This window comes from Chelonia mydas, chromosome 3 (assembly GCF_015237465.2).
Source record: "Chelonia mydas isolate rCheMyd1 chromosome 3, rCheMyd1.pri.v2, whole genome shotgun sequence".
Classification (NCBI taxonomy): Eukaryota; Metazoa; Chordata; order Testudines; family Cheloniidae; genus Chelonia; species Chelonia mydas.
In genome coordinates, this window is record NC_057851.1 from 35,424,211 (window position 1) to 35,448,725 (window position 24,515).

Here is a 24,515-nt window from a genome sequence, read left to right on the forward strand (position 1 = left end):
CAATAAATCAGTAGTATTCTTTCACTCTGGATTATTGTTGGATGTTTAGCTTAACTGCTTCACTGGTTCTTTTCTCTGTGAATAGTAGGCACTGCCATGAAAATGGTATTGACTAACAACTTTTTCTGTCCCCTAACATAGTAGACATAACACTTTTTTAAGACTGATGCATTCTGTCCTCAAAACTTCCTGTCCCTGCTGGTATAAGGAGTAATACATTAATCTACCTGATCCTGAGCCCATATCCTGCTACAATGGCACTGGTGTTCTGTTGTGCTTCATAAAACTCATACAAGCAGCTGCCTATACTTAATTTATTCATACTTTACATTTTAGATAGCCCCTATGTAAATAGCCTGTCTATTGAAAATGTGTTGGGTGAATATCCTGATCTATTTTCCTCTTGTTGCAGTTCTACAAAACAGGGTAAACATTTTAATAATGCCACTTCAGCATCTGATGAACATATAAAATTACCAGTGGTGAATGACTTCAGAGAATTTGTTTTAGAAATGCAAAAGACCATTACAGGTCTCAGAAATCAGGTAAGAAGATGTAATGAATATTTTCTAATCTTAAATTTAATTTAAATCATTTTAAACTTTAAACAGCATATTTACAAAGAATATTGATCCTTCCCTTGCATTTCTCAATCCAAAATTTATTTTGTAATCTTTTGACAAAATGGAACACAGAGCATAGTGTACATATTATTGTTTATTTTTGCATATTTCGTTAATCTTATTTAAAACAAAGATTATACAGTTTGTCTTTGTTGATTTCTGTCACCAAAAGCTTGTGTAAGCAATGCATTCCATGTATGTAAGAAACTGTATATGGAATTAGCTTTTTCCTTCATCCTTTTATAGTGTTTAAGACCTGGAATTTATTGAATCTGGGTTTATGGTGTGCATCTGAGTAAAATCCGTTGATTGAGCCATATCTGTGATAAACTATGCAATTGTTATGAAATAATGTGGTATATGCCAAATTGCAATTGTTAATAATTATACCCAGGATTCAGATCTTTTTTTAAAAGACTTTTACAGTGTGACATAAATTAAATCTCTTAATAATCAGACTAACTAAAGTAGCCATAATAGTAACCAGTTAAAAAAGTTAATATTTATGCACAACATCTTTTACATATCAGAGAACTCCCTAAGTTGGTCATAAGGATTGAAGTTCCTTCAAAAGTACTCCACATTAAATGTATTGGATATGTTAGTTATTTCTAAGCATATATTTGTCTGGACTGTAGTTTGACCTCCCTGTTCGCAGGTGCAATTTACACCTACAACCTAGGTAATTCAGGTACTCAAACTTGGAGTTGAATGACCAAAATTCAGGTACAAATTACACTGCAAAAGGAAGTCCACCCATTTGGAATTTTCACTTTATTATATCACAAGCATGATATAGTTTAGTTTATATATATAGTTTACGTCTAAATCAGAACTCCAGATCTGAACATCTTACAGCTTTGGACAAGTTTGGATTTGGATCTGAACTGTACAGCCTTAGATAATTTGTAAATTGGAGCCCAAAAAGTATAAGTTCAGATGACTTTGGCGTATATTTTCAACCTTACTGTCATCATTCTACATGCAAGTGTAGTCTCTAAGGATGAGTATATATTTCCCAATAAATGTCTAAACTCTTCTTTTGTAATACAAAAATTGGTATGGAAGAGGTTTGGAATCATGTAAATGGACCTTCTTATCTCAAACTCTGGCAAATTAAAAATGCCGTAAGGAAGGTCTCATATTTCCATCAGTAGAACTGGCTGCGCAATTGTTCTCCAAAATGTAAACATTAATTTGGAAAAATAAAACCACTCTTGGCCATTTATGGTTTAACTTTGATTTAATATTTTGTATCAGTAATTACTTTTACACTCACACAAACACTCTCTAGCCAGTAGCAAGTTACCATCATCCAATTTAGTTGTTGCATTAGTTCCTGGAGCACCCAACTAAAACTGTAAAAAAATCCTCTGAAAATTAAAATGTTCTCTTTAGATGGTAATTTAATCTTTATTATAAAAGATACTTGTTAATAAGTACATCTTAATGTAAGTGTTATAACTTTGGCATGTGGCTACAATACTGAGGAAACCAGAATTATGCTGCAACTGTCATTCAGGAGCAAACTACCCTTTTGAGAGAGAATACTATGGGCTGACCAAGCTGCATTCAGCATTTCCATTCCCCAAACGAGAGACCGTCTTTTGAGCTGGTTCTACTACTGGTGCAGTTAAGGGTTTGTCTACACTGCATACATCGTATGGTGGCGAGTAGAGTATATACACTGCACGCAGCCTAGCACAGGTATAAACAGTTGATTGTGAGGCACTGCTTAAGCAGGTAGAGTACAGACATGCCAGAACCTTAGGGAATGGTTCTCTACACCCCCAAGCAGTGCCTCTACCGTCTACATTGCTATTTTTAGCAGTGTAGTATCCCACTGCTGGAGCCTTTTCGCATTACCGGAGCCTTTCCCCATCACCAGAGCCTTTCATTGACAAGTGTACCTAAACATTGCATGTGGACGCAGCATGTTTTTCACTGCAGCATGTAGCTACACGTATAGTGCTGGTATCCTACATGCCGCTGCCAGTGTGGATAAGGCCTAAAAGATACCTGGATGGGCTCTAAGTTGTGCCCTTCTATCTGTGGTTCCAAAGGATCATTCTAACAGCTGAGTATTGCTGCAGTGCATGGGCTTTCCAGGTACACTCCCCTGCCTTAGGTAGACAGGTAAACTAGTTTTATGGCTCCTCTGCATCATTAGAATGGTCACAGATGTCAATAAGAGTGGAGAAGTTACAAATGCTTTCAAAGTAGCCATTTATTCAGTATTCTTCAGTTGAATAATCTAATCTTCCTTTTCCTTATGGCAGTCTTATGAGTTTAGTATTCTCTCTCTACATTTGTCATCTTTTTTTGTTTGATGCTCATGTGGTTGTAGGTGTATATATCAAGGGTAAGAAAGAAAATATCTTTGTGGTTAAACTTCTCTTGCAGAGACTCTTTCTATATGTGTTGCTTGCCTCCAGCCTTTTAGTTTTTCAGCAGTTTTTCAGCAGTAGAGCTGCTGAGTAGAGCTGACCAAAAAAGGGGAATCCCTTTCTGCATTTTTGAGGAAAAGTTTTGTCCCCAAAGTGGAACAAAACGTCAAAACTATACAAATTTTAATGGAAAGGGATTTCAAGAAAAGTCCATTTAGAAAGAACCAAAATGGAATATTTTGCCTTCCCAGCTGCTCTCAGGGAATGTTCTTGTTGTTTCTGCTTGTGAAATAGACACGAGCCTTCTAGTCTGGTGACCAGAGAGGCAGAAAGCCAGTCGCGTTGCCTCCCTGCCAACCCCGGAGCTTCAGGAGGAACTGTGCCTCTCCAGTCCCCCAGCGCTGGGGGGAAAGTGGATGGCTGGAAACCCAGGCTCTGTGCCTCTCCATGACCTGGAGTTGGGAATGGGGGGGGGAAGCAGAGTGTCCTGGCTCTGGGCTTCTCCATCCCCTGGATCTGCGGGGTGGAGAGGCAGAACTCCTGAGGGTTGTGCCTCTCTATCTCCTGGAAATGGGGAGAGTCAGAGCGGCCTGTGCTCTGCTGTGTTTCAGCAAAAGTTTTGCTAAATCTGTAATAGATGAAGTGAAACATTTCACCACGCCAAATCTCCATTATATCTGACCAGATCTAAAACTGAGTAATCAGCCAGATGAATCACATGAATGTTGTTAGGGGATTGTATATAAGGTTAAGGAGAGACTACATACCTTAAGCAGGAAAAGCTTTACTTTGGTTTAGTTAATAACTTATGTATTTTCCGTCTTCAGATAAAGAAACTGGAATCACGTCTCAGTAGAACTGATTGCACTGATGAAAAGGGTAAATCACACTCCAACAATGAAACCTGGAAAAGGGACCCTTGTACTATGTGTGAATGCAAAGTGAGTATGCTGGACTTCATTGTCAGTGTTTAAGACATATTGTGATTTGTTTTTGAGATGCAGCCTCTGACGATGTTGTACCCACAATTTTGTAGGTTCTTGTCATTGTTGATTCAATATGTATCTGCAGTTAGTTGCTGGGGAAATTGACACCATTCAGACATCCATCGATCTAACAGTACTTACAAAACTAATAATTAGACATCTACATAACCTAATTTCCATCATTTGGCTGGTGCTAAATAGTCCTTACAAAATTGTGGGTAAAAAGGGGGAGGCCCAGAAGAAGCCTTTCCAAAAGCAGCCTCTTAAAAAACGTAAAAATTGGTAAAAGCTCATATACCAAAATGTTAATATTTCCCTTGTTTTTTACCTTTAGTGAAAGAAATAAAATAATGTAATGTAGGAAGAAAAAACTTTGGCTTTGTGGGATCCCTGAACTTTATGAGTGAACTTTAGATGATAAATCAATATATGACCTTTAAATTGTATTATTAATCATGTTTAGTTTGGTAATGCCTAAGGACCAAGCAAGAATATAGCCCCATTGTGCGAAGTGCTATACAAACACAGAATAGAAGATAAGAACTTACAGTCTAAATGAGGGGTGGGCGAACGTTTTGGCCCAAGGGCCACATCTGGGAATAGAAATTGTATGAATGCCATGAATGCTCACAAAATTGGGGTTGGGGTATGGGAGGGGGTGAGGGCTCCAGGGTGGGGCCAGAAATGAGGGGTTCAGAGTGTGTGGGGGGGTCCAGGCTGGGGCAGGGGAATGGGGTGAGGGCTCCTGCTGGGGGTGCAGGCTCTGGGGTGGGGCTAGGGATGAGGGGTTTGGAGTGCAGGAGGGTGTTCTGGGCTGGGATCAAGGTATTCTGAGGCCAGGAGGGGGATCAGGGCTGGGGGCATGGGGAGAAGCTCCGAGGTGCAGGCTCCGGGCAGCGCTTACCTCAAGTGTCTCCCGGAAGCAGAGGCATGTCCTTTCTCTGGTTCCTAAGCGAGGCATAGCCCGGTGGCTCTGCACACTGCCCCATCCACAGGCACCACTCCTGCAGCTCCCATTGACTGCGGTTCCCCACCAATGGGAGCTGCAGGGGTGGCGCTTGGGTCGGGGGCAGTGTGCAGAGCAGAGGTCCCTGGCTGCCCCTGTGTAGGAGCTGAAGGGGAGGCCATGCCGCTGCTTCCAGGAGACGCGTGGCGCGGCCCCCGACCCTGCTCCCCGGCTGGAGGGCCAGAGTGGGTCAAGCCCCGCTCCCCAGTGGGAGATCGAGGGCCAGATCTGGCCCACGGGCCGTAGTTTTCCCATCCCTGGTCTAAACAGGCAAGACAGACACATGGTGGGATAAAGGAGTATAACACACAAGCAGAGTTGTTAATAATATGCAGCACAAGGTCATAGAATCGTAGGCCTGGAAGGGACCTTGAGAGGTCATCTAGTCCAGTCCCTGGCACTCATGGTAGAGCTAAGTATTATCTAGACCATCCTTGGCGGGTATTTGTGTATCCTGCTCTTAAAAATCTCCAGTGATGGAGATTCCACAACCTCCCTAGGCAATTTATCCCAGTGCTTAACCACCATGACAGTTACAAAGTTTTTCCTAATGTTCAACCTAAACTGCCCTTGGTGCAATTGAAGCCTATTGCTTCTTGTCCTATCCTCAGAGGTTAAGGAGAATAATTTTTCTCCCTCCTCCTTATAACAATCTTTTATGTACTTGAAAACTGTTATCAAGTTCCCTCAGTCTTCTCTTCTCCGGAATAAACAAACCCAATTTTTTCGATCTTCCCTTGGAGCTCTTTTTTTTTTTAGACCTTTAATAATTTTTGTTGCTCTTCTCTGGACTTTCTCCAATTAGTCCACATCCTTCCCGAAATGTGGCACCCAGAACTGGACACAATACTCCAGTTGAGGCCTAATCAGCACGAAGTACAGTGGAAGAATTACTTCTTGTGTCTTGCTTACAACACTCTGCTAATACAGCCCAGAATGATGTTCGCATTTTTTAAAACAGTGTTATACTATTGACTCATATTTAGCTTGTGATCCACTATGACCCTCAGATCCCTTTCCACAGCACTCCTTCCTAGGCAGTCATTTCCCATTTTGTATGTGTGCAACTGATTGTTTCTCTAAGTGGAGTACTTTGCATTTGTCCTTATTGAATTTAAACCTATTTTCATGTTAGTTTCATGGGTTTTTTAGACGGGTTTGGTTAAGAAGAGATAAGCTATATGGAAAAAAAAAGTGGAAGGAGAGAGGACATTGAAAGGAAATGTAAGTGAGAGGAGCAAGGTAGGGGAGAAGAGGATAGGAGGGGCAGGTATGGACTGACACTTAAGAGATGAGACTGTGAGAGAGGGGAAGAAAGAGTGTTAGAGGAAACTGCCATTAAAAAAGTTGCCATACAAGGTGCTTTCTTCTAGATGCAAATTTAAAAAAGCCTCTCAAAACAAACGATGATACATTCAGAATTTGTCCCAGTAGCCAAAACCTTAGAAAGAATGTCTGGGAATACATTCCTGAATAATGTAAATACCATATATTTTATTTTGTAGAGAAAGCTAAATAATGTGTTAAACTGTTGTTATATTTGTGCTAATATAGGTTGGTCAGATTACCTGTTTTGTAGAATCATGTCCGCCAACCGATTGCTCTACACCAGTGAAGGTCAAAGGAGTTTGCTGTCCAGTCTGCTTAAAACAAACTATTAGCAATGAAAAGAAGCCATAAACCTCCTCTAAGAATTTCAGATGTGTCCTCTTCAAATCATAACGATGCCTGCTGATGGCAAATACAGGTAACCAGAAGCTTAAAACAACAGCAAGAAATCAAGATTTTACATGACAACATTCTAATGGTGCTGTAACAGTATAAGATGACATATTATTTTATTATTTGCCCATAAAAAGAAAACAACAATGCAAAAATGTTGAAAGGGAAATAAACAGGTGAAGATAATTTTGTGTTAAGATTCTCAGGTTAGACAAACTGAATCTGGTGCTACTTCAAAAGGACACTGTCAAGTAGTTTTAGGCACCCAAACTGATTTACCTTAAAATGTTTACATTATAAAATCAGAACATCTCCCATTTATGAGAAATAAGCACAATATAAATATTTACTTTTTCTTTTAAAATATTTACTTTTTTAGTATCAGTATGACTTGATGTTCAGTGCTCTACTAATAAAGTCAGAAGAGGAAAAGCTAAACTAAAAGCTTAATAAAAATTATGTTCAGAGCCGTGCTAATACAAGGCCAATTTCTGCAAGCCATCTGTGCATTTGGATTGCTCAGTCAATTATGCCAGTATAGAGACAATGAAGTTAAAAAAAAAAAATCAAATTGGTTGCATTTCAACCTCTCTTTAATAGAAGAGGAAAATTAATCAGTGTTTGACAAATTGAAGAGCATAAAATTGCTAGGGAAAGAGAAATAAACATCAAATTTCTAGAAAGGTAGTAAAACAATGTGCATTACAAAAAGTGTTTGACAGTGTTCCTTGAATGTTGTTCCTCACTTTAGGAAGCAGTACATGACTCATAAGTAGCCTTTGATATTAAAATTAATATAATAATTTTTGTTAAAACATATGTAATTGCTTGGCTACTTTTTAGATTCATTTATTTTAAATCAGTGTAAAGTGACCATCCAAAGTCCAGTTTGCAAGCATGCTTTTCTCCATCTCAGACGTGCTCACATGTATAGTTACTAAGGCCCTGTTTTGAAAATGTGAAAACGTCACATGCCATTTTGCATACAAAGATAGCTACTGATCCATTGTACATATTGTCAGTAGACATATGTTCCTGAGTATATTATGGCACTGATTGTTTATGAAAAGAACAATCAAAATGAAGCATTTACCATTAATTGTGGATTGACTACTCCTTTCTTTTTTTTTTCTGACAAGGTATTTCAGTTTATAGGTTTTCTCCATTTTTCAGCTAGTACATGCATACTTATAGCTGAGTCCCTTTGTATGACTCATGTTAAAAATGATCCTCCAATGAACTTTACTGCTCACATAATTCATTTTTTAGCACTATAGAATATATGTCTGTCAGTGCAGTGTATGTGTTAGCACACCAATTTTTCACCTTTTTAACAGCCATATATTACGTTCAGTGAAAGACAACTATCATACCTCATTTTACAGTTTTGTTTTTCATTTCTAGTGCATCTTCTGAAAAAATCCCTAATTTCCTACAGTTCAGGGCTCAGTACTGCAGTCCTAATGCAGAACTCCTACTGAAGTTATTGAATTCTCTGGATTCTGAGTTAATTGTTAGGATTTAGGAATCAGGGATTTAGGGATTAATGAAATCTGCACAAATGTAAAAATTAGAGAGACAAAGTGGGTGAGGTAATATCTTTTTACTGGACCAACTTCTGTTGGTGAGAGAGACCAGCAACATGTAAACTTGTAAGTCTTTTCAAATTATGTAAAGACTTAATTTACATAGTAAATCACATTTGCGTGTAATAGCTAATCTATAGCAACAGTGCCATTTCCACTATAATATTTTGGCACATAATTTCCCTGGTTAGTAGCTTTAATGTTCTATAATTTGATAAACTACATACTATGACACTGCTTTCAAACTTTGGTATATATTACAAACTTACTACAATGACTTGTTTGACAGTGTAGTAAGAGTAATATGTACATGTGAGTGGTGTGTTAAGCAAAGATGTATGTTAGAGGTACATGAGGTACTACCATTTATATTTTGAAGAATATTTCAATTGATTTTTATATATAACGTTTTGACTTATATAACCTGTTTTAATGTTTTTAGAAACTGTGTGGAAAGCATGTTTGAGTATCCCATGTTATCTAGGGCTTCACATTCCTTCCCCTTTTTTGATACTCTAGTACTGAGTTCTGTTTTCTTGAGAGTCCAAATCACACAGTCACCCCGGAAGCCCTATGCACGTATAACTCCCATTGATCTACAATAAGAATTCCTCAAGAGAAAGGCTTGCAGAAACAAATCAAATATCATAATTTAAGTATGTATATGGTTATGTAGACCAGTAAAAAAAGGTGCTTTTTTGGATTATTATATTTTTTTGGATAAATGGATTATTAATTTCATACTTCGCCCCAAGTTTATATGAATTAAATATCCTTAGAATTTCAGATCGTAGCAGAAGAGCTTTTCCATTTATACACTATATAACAATATCATGTATCTCATTCCCCCACTCCCTGCCACAGAATAAAGTGAATATCTGTTGTTCTTTGTTCAGTGTTTACTCATACAGTATATAAAAAGATTCTGGAATAACTCTTGAAATGCTTATACCACTGTCATCCTGAGTTATTTTCTATAAAACTATTCTATTTTCTATAAAACAAAGAAAAAGCAGATCTTCACCAACAATTTTAAATGTAACAAGCTATCAAGAATTGTATAAATTTACTTTTATTACAGTGTCTACAGATTCAGCACCCACATTAACATTTCTAAAACAGTGACCAATGGCTGGATGATCATTTCCTCAGTATCCACTGTGAGAATATTGTTGTAATATGTTGCAAATTGTTCATATTTATTTACTTTTTAAAACTGTTACCAATAGCAGTCTTTGTTATTTTTATTGTAATCAGTAAATTTACCAAAGAACTGTTTGCACTGTGTAATGAATGCTTCTCAGTTGAAATAAATGGGCTACATTTCCTAATATTCTACCTGTTAATTTCTTGAAGCTACAGTGTGTATGTTTTTTATCGAACGGCCAGTCCAATGATTTCCTCAGAGGAGCTTAGTATTAACCCTCCATATCTGACACTAGACTGATCAATTAGTGGGATAAATAAATGTCACTTTAATAAAGTTATAGCTTTGTATTTAGGTGGTGAAAGTATATATTTACTATTTACTCCTTGCAGGGAGGGAGGACAGAGGGTAAAAACAGGATCAGAGAAGGAATTAGTTATTAGCAGCTGGGCACTTTACAGCTTCCCAGTCTAGTCCTTTCTCAGGAAAAAAAAAATTGAAAGCTTTTTTGATATTAACCTTTTTTCACCCTAAGTAAATTGCACAGAGACTCTAAGGACACTTGGAGGCCACATATCACTTACCCATGCCTCATTCCAGCCCAATTCCTTCAGTCTCTCTACCACCTTCAAAATGAGTGCACTGTCACTTTTCTATCCCCCTCTTCTACAATTAGAAGAGGTTTCCTCCCATTCCACAAAAGGGTAGTCAGGCTCATACTGCTTGTTAGCAGCTGGCTGCTGCTACACCACTGAGCTTCTGTGGATGCCACGCCAGGAAGTCCTGCTTCTGGCCTCTGCTACAAGTGCATGCCATTTTCCTTTTGTTACTTTTTGGGCTGTGGTAGAACATGTTTGTCACTGAGAAGGGCAGTTGGGGTAGAGCAGGATTAGGACTTAATTCAGGCAGGAGTCATGACCCATGCATGTGCATCCGACGAAGTGGGTAGTCACCCACGAAAGCTTATGCTCCAATACATCTGTTAGTCTATAAGGTGCCACAGGACTCTTTGCCGCTAGGTATTGTGACGGGACAAGGCCAGATGGCTATAGAAAAGTAGTGGGAGAAGGGTTGCTTGGAGGGTCACAGTGAGTCTCTGAGGCTAGCGAAATCCACCAGGAAACATGGGACCCAAGTAGTATTCCTCTCCTTCAGGCATGCATTCACCTCCCTGTGCCTTTGGTCAGAGATGTTTGGTAACAATGCCCATTCAGCCGACTCATGCGCCCTACACATCTTCATGCCCGGTAGTGAGGCTATATAGGTCTGTGTGGGTAAACCACCTCAGTTCCTTCTCAATTGGCTTTGGCCTGAGACAAAGCATCGAGCATGCCCACTCTGCTGTGTTCATTAGATAGTAGTTAGCTATTTTGAGATTTCTCTTGTTTGTGTTTTTCCCCATTTCTGGCATAATTTTTGGACACTTATTATGGGATATGACAGGATTCCCAGGCTTTAAACATTGCTCTTCCTTCCAGAAATCCTTCTCAGTTAGCAATGGACACTCTAGGTGTCTTAAGCACTTGCAGGATACAGCTTGAGAGTACATAGGTAAAATCTGTTCTTCGTTTAAAAGCAGATCCCATAATAATAGGGAGCTAAAATTCAAACTCTGCATAATAGAGCAAGCCCTGAAACCAGTTTATGACCAGAGCACCAAGAACCCTCCCATACGTAGTGTCCCATCTACTTCTGGATCCTGGTTACCAAGAACTTTTATGGGTAAGACTGTTGCTATCCCATCCTTTGCTGGGTCCCAGTCATCGAGAGCAATAAGGGTTCAGACAACCGTTACCCCATTTTCCTCGAGGTCCTGATTACTGAGAGCTTTGAGGGATGAGAGGTCTACATTTGCACCTGCATTACCAACCATCAAAAAGAGCACAACTATTAGATCTCCTTTAAAGAGGTCTCAGTTACTGGAGCAGTGTTACTGAGGCGTCAGTTGTGTCCAGTACTATGACGGTATCGAAGGCTTCTAAGAGACATGCGTCTATGAAAAAAGACCCAGTACCGAATACCTTCTCTGCTACACCTGGTCACAGCCTTGTTAGCAGACATTCTATGACAAAGATCAGCACCATCTCACTATTTGGTATCCTTGATATGTTTTTCAGCACCCCTGGCTGCTCCATCTGAGTCTACGTTTGCACAGGCTCATCTGACCATGTGTAGTAGCCAGTTATTCACCCTTGGTATTGACATCAACCTCCATTGTTCTTCCAGTACCACAGGATTTCCAGTACTCAAGAGATCTATTTTTACCCAGTGAACCAGAGTCTCCTGTACTGTCAGGTTCTACGCATCTCTCGGTACTGAGATCCTCTTGGTCACCGACAGCACCTCTCTCGTCAAGACCCCCCAATTCACAACTTCTCCCATCCCAGGAGAGCACTTATCACCTCCCACTTATCACCTCTGCTTGTGACTCACAACTCTCAGTGCAGAGAGATCATGTTTATTCAGTGGGACATTACTCTCCTCCAGTCTTTTGGGATAACGGACAGTGGCTATCTCCTCTTATGCCTTATGGTCCACCCTAGTGGCCTTATTGGGCCCAGAGTTCCCCCTGCAGGGAGCACAGAGATTCTTGCTCTCCCATACCTTCCTTCCCTCCTCACCAGCCAGAACCAATAGAGGAGACCTTTGAAGAACAAGAGGCAAGGGCTGATAAGGGCTGATGGTCATACTTCATATGAATATTTCATTGTCATTGCTGAATGAGTTTATAATGCCTCTACCACCTTCCATATCAGATGACTTCAGGCAATTCCAGGAGTTGATTAAGTTAATCACAGATATGCTTCAGATTCACCCTGAGGAAGACCAGGACTCCCATCATAAACTCCTGGGCATTTTACACATCTCAGCTTCGGCATGTGTGGCACTCCCAATTAATAGGGCTTTTCTGCAGCCAGCCAAGACAATCTGGCAAACTCCCACTACGACAGCCACCTCCATGCAAGTTTTTCATTAAGAAGTACTATGTCCAATCCAAGGATTCCAATTTTTTATTTATACACCCAGCACTGAATTCTTTGGTTGTGGATTCAGTGAACGAACATGGGTGGCTGTACACCACCCATGGTACCCCATATAATAAGGACCAGAAGTGTCTTGATCTTTTCGGTCACAAGAGCTACTCCCCTGAGAGATTACAATTAAGGGTAGTGAATCATCAAGTTCTCTTGTCAACATATGACTATCTGAATTATAACAAATTTAACACTTTATTGGACATTTATAAGTGGAGCACTGTGAGCAATTCAAGAACGTCATTGCAGGCCTCAGATACAGCAGATACTGTAGCTCAGTCTGTTTCCACTGTTATGGTGTTGTGAGGTGCATCTTGGCTACAGCTGTCGAGACTTCCTAGGGAAGTGCAAAGCACTGCTGAGGACTTTCCTTTTTGAAGGTCACAATTTTGTTTAGAGTCTACAGATGACTTCCTTTACACCTTGAACGACTTGAGGGCCACACACTGACCCTTGGGATCTATATGGCTGAAATAAAAGAAAGTTTAGCACTTCTCAGAGATCTCGCCCAGACCATTAATCTACTTCCAGAGGCCACCAAACCCACTAGCCAAGAGGCCTAGATATTCAAAAAAGAAGGGTTGGGGAACTGGGAGTTTTAATCGCAGATCCCACCCCCATTTACAGTGTTCTTCAGGGAAAAGGTCTCTTTATGACCACATCCTAAGTTTTTACCTAATGTATCCTCTGAATTTCATATTAACCAGACCATTCATCTCCCATTCCCCCCTCCCCCCCCCCCCCCCCCCAAACAGCATCAGACTAGGCAGGAAGCTGCCTTCCATATGCTGGATGTCAGGAGGGTACTAGACTTCTATTTGGAAAGAACCAAACCTTTCAGAAAGTCTCCTAGGCTGTTTGTTTCAATTGCAGATGGATCCACAATCTGCCCAGAGATTTTCAAGGTTGATCTCTGGTTGTATCATTTCATGTTATGATTCTGTCAGGATTAGAAAACATGCCTTATGGTGACAGACTCAAGGAGCTCAGTTTATTTAGCTTCACAAAGAGAAGATTAAGTCTCTAAGTACCTAAATGGGGAACACATATTTAATAATGGGCTGTTCAATCTAGCAGAGAAAGATATGACACAATTCAGTGGCTGGAAGTTGAATCTAGACAAAATCAGACTGGAAATAAGGTGTAAATTTTTAATGGTGAGAGTAATTAATCATTGGAACAATTTACCAAAGGGTCTTGGTGGATTCTCCATCACAGACTAGAGGATGACAATGGACTTGCACTCCAGGAATCTATGAAAACTCAACCTTCTTCTAGACTGCTAGTCCATTTTACAAGGCTGCAGTCTACTTCCATGGCATTACTCAAGAATGTTCCATTTGATGAGTTTTGCAAGTTGGCAACCTGGACTTCCATTCATACTTTTCCAAGTAATATGCCTTGCTACATGCCTCTAAAGTAGATGCTGTGGCTGGCAATGCAGTTCTGTTCTCTATATTAGATTCTGTTCTGAAGCTCCAGCTTCTTTGTGGGGATACTGCTTGGGAATCACCTGAAATGGAGCACCCACAGGGATACTACTTGAAGAGGAAGGAGAGGTTATTCAGCTTTTGCAGTAACTGGAGTTCTTTGAGAAGTGTGTCCCTATGGGACCCTTCTTTCTCTCTACTTCAGATTTTCTGCTGTGGGGCTTCATGTTAGAGAAGGAACTGGCTGGTGGTCATCCATGGAGCCCTATATATCCTTGCCACAGGGCATGAACATATATGGGGTGCATGCATGGACCAGACAAGCACCACTACCAAAAATCTCTGATCAAAGACAAAGGAAGCTCACATGCACTTGAAGTAGAGCACCCATAGGGACACATCTGACAAAGAACTCTAGTTACTGCACAAGGTGAGCAACCCCTCCTTCTTGCATATTAGCCATAGTTTAGTGAAGCTACTTGAAGTAATGAAAGCAGCAGGTAGTATCTATATAAGGCTTTGCTAGTTCTGTTTCTAACTTGGCTTTTTTCATATCTTTTGGATTAGATATAGGGTACCATACTGTCAAAGGCAAATGTGAGCGTCACACGATCCTATTGGGCAATACTGTCACAGCTGAGATGAACTGAGGCTCCCTATAAATATATGTATGTGTGTGTACACACACACACGCACACATATAAAATGTATGTGTATTAAATAATATATTATTTCATGATTGAAAAGTGGGAGGGAGCTGTTTGCAGAGTGTTTTATATGAAACTCCCTCAGCTCTGGAATTCAATTCCCCTTTGGTCCAGCACCGCCTGGATTTGTTATCCTTTAGGTCATACTGCAAGGCCCATCTTTTTTCCCAGACATTTGGAGAAGGTGGTTTATGGGGAGGGATGGGCAATTTCGAATCCATTAGGCTAGTTGGCTATCCCTTCTTATATACAGTGTAGACTTTGAGTGTCAAATCGAAATGAAGATGCAAAGAAGCCAAACTAATATGTCACTGAAATATGCCTCCCCCCCAAATTTTGACAGAGAATATTCAACCATCCTTCTTTAAAATGCATCCGTTTAAGGAGACCTGAACAGTATTTTTTGTCTTCACCTTAAGAGAGAATTGGTGTGGCAAAGTTTTGAGATACCCTGATCTAGTTAATTATATGTTTGACTTGTGATTTTCTTCACAGATACACTCAATTTCTCTTCATAATCTAATAGGGACCAAGTGTTTGAACTTCAGTAGAAGGCAAGTTAATAAATAAATACATAAAAGGGGAGAACCTACTACCTCCAAGAAAACCTTTAATAAGAGCAGAGTTCATAAATACATTAACGAACTTCGTGCCTTCACTACAGTAATATATTCGCCAAAATAAAGTCTCAAATCTAGGGGACAAGTTGTTTGTTTAATATGTAATTCTATTACTGTGCTTTAGTATTCATCACTGAGTCTCGCTCTTTTGGTAACTTGTCATGATTGTAAAATAGAGGGAGCCTTGCTTAGAAGCTTTTGCTTCCATAAATGTCTTTGTGTTTGGCTAAGCTGGAGTACTGCCAGGGTTCCACAGAGTTAATTGCCATCTTTAATAACAGGAGTTTCAAAAGCTTCAGTCATTTAGGACAAAACTTTCTGGCTGCTACTAATAGAATATTTTGGGAAGGATTAAATTAGATTTGAAGTACTCTGGGCTAATTGATTTATTCCTGTTGTTTAACTTCATGCAAGGATCGGCTGGCTGCCTTTTATCGGCTGGCTGCCACGATCGCCAGAGTTGCCTTTTATGGAATGACTACCCACTCCACACACACAACAGCTTAAAAAAAATAAATAAATAAAAGCCTTGCATTGTAAAATGATATGCTGCTGTAGTGCTCTGTCATTATAGGATCTAAAAACACTTTACATAAATTGTCTTCAATCACCCTTGCAAGTTATACTCATTTTACGGATGAGTAATTTGAGGCCTAGAAGGCATTAAGTGACTTGCCCAAGGTTACTTGCCCAAGAGCAAATCGGAGGTTTAGCTGAGTATAGAGCTCAAGGAGCATATCCTCAGCTGGTGCAAATTGTCATAGCACCATTAAACTCAATCTGCCCCCAGCTGGAGTCCTGACTTCCAGTCCCCTGCTTTAACCACTGCCTACTCACTCCTTAAATGGTCATACACTCAATGGTGTACCGAAAAACACAAAAGTCTTGCTTTATACTGAATTAGTATATTTTTAGTGAGACTTTCTAAAATGTTGGGAATATTCCATAGTTTTATTATAGTGATTAGAGCAAAGTAACAAAAAGATGGTGGAACTAGTTTCTTTATCAACCTTTCTGGACAGTTCTGACACTAATTTCCTAGAAACTGATTGTAACGTAGCATATTCGGGACTGTGGCATCATAGACTATCCAGCAGAGAGAGAATCAGCTTGTAGCCTTCTGAAGGTCTTGCGCACGCACAGAGCCCTGCATATCTGCGGATATCAGTGGACCATTTTTGCAGCTCGTGGATGAATGTGGATCCAAATTTTATATCTAAAGTCCTGCAAATCTGCTGATATCCGCTTTATATCTGTGGGTGCAGATATCCGTGGATTATTTTTGCAAATTGCGGCTCGAATGCGGATACAAATTTTGTATCTGGGCAGAGCTCAACATATAGTCTATAACAATTAGTACATTGCAGATTTCATTACATTCATTTTATCACCCACGAGAAGGAATGTGATATGTGACAAAAAGCTTGTTAGATTGAATGTGTCATCATTAAATACCCATATCAATATTGATAAGTGGCAACTTCAAATGTTTAAAGGATTACTGAGCACAAAAGTCTGTGTCAAAATCCACTATGGAGAAGAAGAATGTTATCCTTATTGAAATTAATGAGAGCAAAATAAATTACTAGATAAGTCCTACTCAAGCTGGGCTGGAGGAAAATTTCATTACCAAATGGAATCATACAGAGTAACCAAGTGATCAGGGCACAATGTTTGCATCATGATGCACATCAATATGTGAATATGCTGAGTCATGGAGTTGTAATGATTTCACCTATTGACACAATATCCTGAGGCAGACATTCCTACTAATATCGGCCTGTTTCTCTGTTGTTATTTTGTGGCCTCTGTTGCTCAATTTCATGCAACATCTCTACTCTTCCTTCCCTCCTCTCCTGGCCTGTGTATGATGGAAAGGAAATCTCTTCAGCTCCCACACCCCAGTTCATTTTCTTAATAATCTATGCTTTATCCCAGACAGGGATGGGAGTGCTCCTGTGATTGGAGCTCTGGTATTCAGCCTGGTAGCAGACAGAGCACAGCATTGATCAGATATGCATAATCTACAAGAGTAACCAGAGAGCTGTGTGTAGCTCAGGAGCTATACATTGAACCTCCTTGTTTAGATCCTGCAGCAAAGCAGATATGAAACTTGTGTAAAAAAGCAAGAAACATAATGGTTACGTACATTTAGGATATCTGTGTCTAGTGAATGCTTTAAGGCTTCTTCTCGGTAATATAACTTTACAACCCCACAAATCACATGCATTTAAATTTTTTTGCTATATTCTGAAAATCAAACTAAATCACTTACTCATATCTTTAAGGGAGCTGTAGTCTGCTGTTATCAGGATTGCAGCCATTTCTGGGAGCACTGCAGTGTTTTCCCTAATTTGGCTTGTCTTTATTCATAGGGATTAGCATAAAAATATACCCACAGAAGAAGAATTGGGGTTGTCTTGGGGGATGGAAAGACAGTGTTTTTTATGGGGGGTGAAAATATTCTAGGAAGTATTGTGCAGTTTTTCTCCACTGTTTATCCTATGGGGCCTTTTAGAATATGGAAACTGATTAATTTATGCACTTCATATATGAATATGCACCAGCCATATTATAGATAGAAGTGGATATTTCCCCCACCCCCAGTGCACTTGCCAGCATACACAAATATATTAAGGAGCATATGCTATGTAAGACATATACCTGCCCAGAGCTGTGGGGAGGCTGGAAAGAATATCTATTTATACATGTTTGGCAGTTTTAGTGACAGATATTGCAACTACATGCAATATGGTTTATCGCTGTGGGGCAGGGATTGCATGCAACAATTATAGGTTTGGAGGAGAGGGTTTGCCACAGCTTGGCCAGGAACTAAGAACAGTGGGGGGGGTGATGATGGTGAATCACTCAGGTTGTAAAGACTTCCAGAGAGATACTCCCCCATGGGAAGGCTTGCGTATATTGATCCAGACTTGGTTTTCCAATGGCCAAGAGACAAAGAAGAGGTTTTTGGCATAAAAAGGTTGAGCTGAAACTGATTTAGTGGCATTTTGTTGCATCGGAAAGCAGGCAACAAAATGCCAGGACTATAGGTCCAGTGGGGTCTCCAAACCTTGCTGAAAGACTGATACCTAGTAGAGCCCGATGTTGGGGCTGAGGGTGACCTCTGATAAGCTTTTAGTAAGTGTGTGGGAACTTTTATTGTTTTTGTATGTTTTCTCTGTAATGTTTTCACCTTAAGAATTAATGGGGGGAATAGAGAAACCCTCTTTTTTTCCCCACAGACATTACAATATTTGCTATTGTTTATTTTATTTCATTGTTTATTTATCACAAATTAAAAAAAAGTAGACTTTCCCAACTGCACCTTTGCTCATCCTATGTTGCATCAGATCGTAAGAGGAGTCATGCTGGGTCAGACCAAAGGTCCATCTAGCCCTTTGTAACCATCACTTTCCTGGTCCTGATCTGTAAGGTAAGTATCCTGTTTTCCTTCAGATTACTTCTCAAGACCCTCTTCTGTTGCTATGCTTACAAGAAATCAGCCAACATATTGTGACAAAGTTCCTCCTCTGCCTTGGTGGGTTCTGCGCTTATTGGCGGATTTGCTTGCCTCAGAGATTCACAGCAGCCCTCAGTTTGGCCACTTTTGCTAGTGGCTCAAACCTGCCGTCCACTCAGCTAACCTCATCACTGGCCAGCATGGGGGAAACAGAAAACAAACCCCGCAGTCTCTATGTCCCACCTAGTGGGTCCGGGACAGGCCAGATCCCTTTCCAATTTAGTCCTTCCCTTCTGGTGTTTCTCACAGACCAGGTCAATTCCTCCTGTGTCCGATCAGGAGTTGGGAGAGGATGCGGGGATCCCAGGCCCACCCTCTACACTGGGATCCAGACCAGGGCCCTGTGGATAGCAGCTGTCTACAGTGTTCCCTGTATCAGCTGTGTGACAACCACAACTCCCTGGACTACTTCCCCATGGCCTTCCCCCAGCCCCTTCTTTATCCTCACTGCGGGATCTTCCTCCTGAAGCCTGATCATGCTTGAACTCTTCAGTTCTCCAGCAGTATACCTTCTCATTCCCTGCTCCTTGTGCACTCCCCTACTAACTGATGGGAGGTCCTTTTTAAACCAGATGTCCAGATTAGCCTGCCTGCCATAATTGATTCTAGAAAGTTCTTAATTGGCTCCAGGTGTCTTGATTAGCTTGCCCATCTTAATTGATTCTAGCAGGTTCCTGATTGCTCTAGCGCAGCCCCTGGTCTGGTCACTCAGGGAACAGAAAACCGTTTATCCACTGGCCAGTATATTTGCCTTCTACCAGACTCCTGTACCCCACTGGTCTGGGTCTGTCACAATATATGAAGCCATGGTAAGTCCACACCTTGAATATTGTGTGCAGTTCTAGTCACCCCATTTCAAAAAAGATTTATTAGAACTAGAAAAAGTACGGAGAAGGGCAACAAAAATGATTAGGGGTATGGAACAGCTTCCCCATGAGGAAAGATTAAAAAAGATTGTTCAGCTTTGAAAAGACACAACTAAGAGGTGGATTTGATAGAGGTCTATAAAATCATGAAGTAGAGAAAGTGAATAAGAAAGTGTTATTTACCCCTTCGCATAACACAAGAACCAAGTGAAATTAATAGGTAGGTTTAAAAACAAACAAAAGGAAACACTTCTTCACACAATGCATAGTCAACCTGTGGAACTCTTTGCCAGGGGATGTTGTGAAGGCCAAAAATATAACTGGGTTCAAAAAAGAATTAGATTAGTTCTTGAAAGATAGGTCCATCAAAGGCTATTGGTCAGGGATGCAGCCCCCTACTCTGAGTGTCCCTAACCCTCTGACTGCCAGATGTTGGGACTGGATGACAGGGGATGGATCGTTCAAAATTTCCTTGTTCTGTTAATTCCCTCTGAAGTATCTGGCACTAGCCACTATCAGAAGACACTGGGCTAGATGGCGTTTATGTAGTTCATCACATGATAGGGGTGGGTTTGATATCCTCCATAATGCGGGGGTAGGGAGGCTTTCCAATGGTCCAGTTTTCATTAGAAAATGCTTATTCCACAAAATTGAAATACTCTGCAGAACGTATTGATTTTGTTAAATTTTTCTATGAAAAATTATCAATTCATTTTGTTTTGATAAGGTTGAAGTGCTTCAGTTCAACTTTTACATTAGAAGTTGAACATGACAATATACAGTGGGGGTTAGTTCAACTTAATTACATTGCACAGGGTATGACATTTTTCACAGCCCTGAGTGATGTAGGTATGTTGACCTAAGTTTAGATTTAGACCAGGCCTTAGGTAAACTGCATTAAACCCCTGTTTGGACACACTCATTCAAAATTAAAGTGGCTTTAATTTAGTTTAGCTTAATTCACTTCATCAAACCCTTGTTGACTTTAGGATTCAATAGAATAACATAGGGATAAATCTAGATAATCCTTACCTATAATTCCCATTGTTTTTCTCTTTCATCTTCACAGCAGTGCTGGGGGATGCCACACTACAGTAAGATGGCACTGTTCAAGTAGGACATTGAACCAAAGTCCTGTGAAGATATTTCACCAGGAAATAAAGATCAAAAGTTAAATCTTGGCCCCATTGAAGTCAGTGTGAGTACTGCTCTTGTCTTCATTGTGGCCAGGAATTCACTGTAGATCTCAAGCTCTCCTAAAAATATTCCTGAGGTTATGGGGTTTGCATGGAGAGAGGAGAGACCTGGGATTCCCTTTGAGAGAATACAGGCAGGCTTTTTGTTTCTACTGGGTCATAGTGATACAAGAGGAAAGACATTTGGATAGGAACAGTTCAAATGGTTAGTTTGTGAACACTGAACAGTATCTTATAAAAGCCCCACCAAAATAAATAGTGACTACAGCTTATATAGTCCTTGTCCTGCTGCCTCCTTTGGCATATGACCAGTACTATGGATGTTTGTGTGTGTAAAAACAATTCCCATGGCAACTCTTAAAGATGGAAGGCAGCCCATGAGACAATTGCCCGTTACACAGTCCTGGCCACTTGCAGGCACTCGAGGGCCTGAACCACCTTACAGAATGCACCTCATTAGACAGACAAGGAACAGCATGTCACTATAAATTAATGGCAGAGTTTCCTTGAAGGAATTCCTTCTGCTACCTGCAGGTTCATCACCGCATTCCCACACAGTTTTAGGTGATGGCAGCCCAGGATGTATTTCCAAGACAGAAATCCTGTGAAAAGAAAATATATTCTGTACAGGACTTGTCACCACTTGTCATCAATTTCCCATTCATTTTGCTGAAATCTCCTAAAGGGCAAAGAAAAAAAAAAGCAGCCATGTGGGCCATGCTCTAGTATTGACTGGTTACAAGTGAAATGCGGGTATAAAAAAATACCTTTCTGGCCAGACTTCGTGACTGTCAAGCATTCATCCTATTGGAACAGGTGCTCCCACTACCTTGCCCCCTGCCAGCAAACGTCAAATTACCCTAGGCAGTTTGCCAAATTATGAGAAATGTGGCTGCTATTTAGGATTTTAATTAGCAGGTTTTGGTCTTCAGAGACGAATGAGCTTCTCAAGGTTTCTATTGTTACATCAGTCATTGCACAGTAGAGCAAGGAGACAAGCACAGAGAACAGGGCTTATAGAGATGTGTTCATTAATACGTTCTTCTTTGGGGTCTTGAAAAGAAATTCCTGCTGTGTCGCTGAAAAACTACTCCCTTCCATCAATTAAATTTTAGCGCCAATTAGCTATCTCCGTGGAATATATTAATTTCAAACTGTAAGACAGGAAGAAAAAAATTCCATGGGATCTAGGACTTTATTGCACGTACTTTCTTCAATATACAGAGTATTCTTACAGTGTTTTGCCAGGCAGGATTGCTCCCAGTCTGGAATGGAGACAGTGGTCCAGATCCTCAAAAGTAAATGCTTCTGAGAATCTGGCTCCCTTTACGTACTCATGTGAAGGATACAATTAGGGCCCTACCAAATTCACACCATGAAAAACGCATCACGGACTCGGAAATCTGGTCTCCCCCGTGAAATCTGGACTTTTGTGTACTTTTACCCTACAGTATACAGATTTCACAGGAAGACCAGCATTTCTCAAATTGGGGGTCCTGAGCCAAAAATGAGTTGCGGGGAGAGGGGTCATGAGGTTATTGGGGGTGGGGTCATGGTATTGCCACCCTTACTTCTGCACTGACTTCAGGGCTTACTTCTGTACTTCTGCTGGTGGTGGCTCTGCTTTCAGAGATCGACTCCTGGCCAGCAGCCCCTGCTCTCCAGCTGCTCAGCTCTGAAGGCAGCACCACCACCACCAACAGTGCAGAAATAAAGTATCGCACCTTGCTCCTTACAATAACCATGCGACCCCGTACAACTCCTTTTTTGGGTCAGGACCCCTACAGTTACAACACCGTGAAATTTCAGATTTAAATAGCTGAAATCATGAAATTTTCAATTTTAAAATTCCTCTGACCATGAAATTTACCAGAATGGACTGTGAATTTGGTAGGACCTTAGCTATAAAGTTTGGTATCTCTATACAATGAGTCCTTCAGTCAGCAAACCCCTTTCTGTTTCTGATGAAACTGCAGCTAGAAAATGCATTCAGTCCAAGGTAATTCTGTACCAGAAAGTTTTCAACAAATTGGATGGATTTCAGAGAGAAGCAAAAATCATTAGAGGGCTGGACTGACTGATTTACGAGGGAACTTAAGAAAGTTTAGCATGTATGCCTTAGTCAAACAACCACCAAGGAGTGAACAAATAAGATTGCCTCCATAATTACTTTAAAGGAAATACTTGAAATGCACAAGGAAAAAACCCAAACTTTGTGGGGGTTGTCCAAGGAGGTATAAACAGGGTTAACGGAATGAAATTTTGGGGAATATAGTATTGTTGAACATTGTTGGAAAATATTTATCAAAATTCCTAAGATTCAGGAATAGTCTTTGAAGTGGTGAAAACTTAGTCTCTTGGGGGATTTAAATCATTGGGAAATATACTCTTCTTCCACTAATACAAGGCTGTGATAGAACCCTCATATTTTAGCACTCTTTATACAATGGAGAGTAACAGTATCCACATACTAGGGTTCCAGATTATTTTGCTTTACTTATTTTAGTGTTGCTTTGTGTATTTTGCTTCCTTATGGATCTTTCTGGTTAGCTTAATTATAAAAATGTTACACACAGTGTGTTGGTACAGACCATGAAGCATATACAAAAACTAATAAGTAATTTATTCTTGAATTGTAATAAAACTAAATGCATCAATTCTACTTTTATTTTTATGGCACCTAATTTCTTGGTCAGTATCTACAAAGGTCCAGTCAATATCTACAAAGGTCCACTAGCATGATTTTAAAAGGATCTTTATTCTTTCTGAGTAGACTGTGTTGGAACAGATACTTGCAATATTTATTAGGTATTATTTTGTTAACGTGTTAAAACCTTTATTATTGTCTTACTATGTTGTGTATTCCTTTGTTAATAAAGATAAGGTAGCAAATAATCCTATCCTGAAAACAGGGCTTCATTCCAAACCAGTCAATTACCAAGTAAACTGAAATATCCTATATCAAGATTTTAATCAATCAATCACAGTATTAATTGAATAAAGTGAGTGTCTGTGGCTACTCTCTTCAATACAATCTATGTAGTAAGATTCCAGAATTGTCACTCTGTCTGTGTGTCACTCTGCTGTCTAGATATCTGTTTGAGTCAGTATGAAGCAATAGAAACAGCTACAAGCATGGTTCAGAGCTGTTTTTGTATAGAATATCACCAGGGTCAATCATTACTGGGTTGACAGTCTGTTAACATCCAATTTTCAAGTTCTCGGCTATTTCACACTTTATGAATTACACCAGTATGACAGCACAGGCTTTCACCTAGTAGTACTATACTCCTTTGAGTTTCTACCAACACAGATTTACGTAATACTAAGAAGTGTAACTTGTACTATTGTTGTGCAGAGACCTGTATTGTAAGTTGTCCAACCTAGCCAGTTATATAAAGTTGTCTACAAAAGTAAGCAAAAGCTAGAGATAGAAATCATGGTACAAACTGGATTGTTTCAGTTAAAAGAAATACACAAAGGGGTCTTCAAAGCTTCTTTTAATGTCATGGATTGGGCTCATAAGCTGAAAGATTCTAGAAATGAGAGGAAATGTTAGTAGTTAAAAACCCCAGCATGTGTTTTGAATGAGTAATTTTAATGGGATTTGGTTTCCTCACCTTTCTGGACATTGTTTATCTGGAGCTTGCTGAAAGAGCCATCTGGACAGCAGATCAGTTG

At 40.0% G+C, this 24,515-nt stretch overlaps 1 protein-coding gene across 2 annotated transcripts in view; it reads left to right on the forward strand.

The window, feature by feature from the left end:
- Window positions 1–9,643, forward strand: part of PXDN (peroxidasin) — a 143,535-nt gene extending 133,892 nt beyond the window's left edge. For both annotated transcript variants that reach the window (XM_007055687.4, XM_037894158.2), the window contains 3 exons: window positions 413–545; window positions 3,838–3,951; window positions 6,557–9,643. In XM_007055687.4, coding sequence (XP_007055749.3) covers window positions 413–545; window positions 3,838–3,951; window positions 6,557–6,682 — 373 coding nt within the window. In that variant the 3' untranslated portion in view covers window positions 6,683–9,643. The remainder of the gene's footprint in view (window positions 1–412; window positions 546–3,837; window positions 3,952–6,556) is intronic.
- Window positions 9,644–24,515: the final 14,872 nt, after the last annotated feature.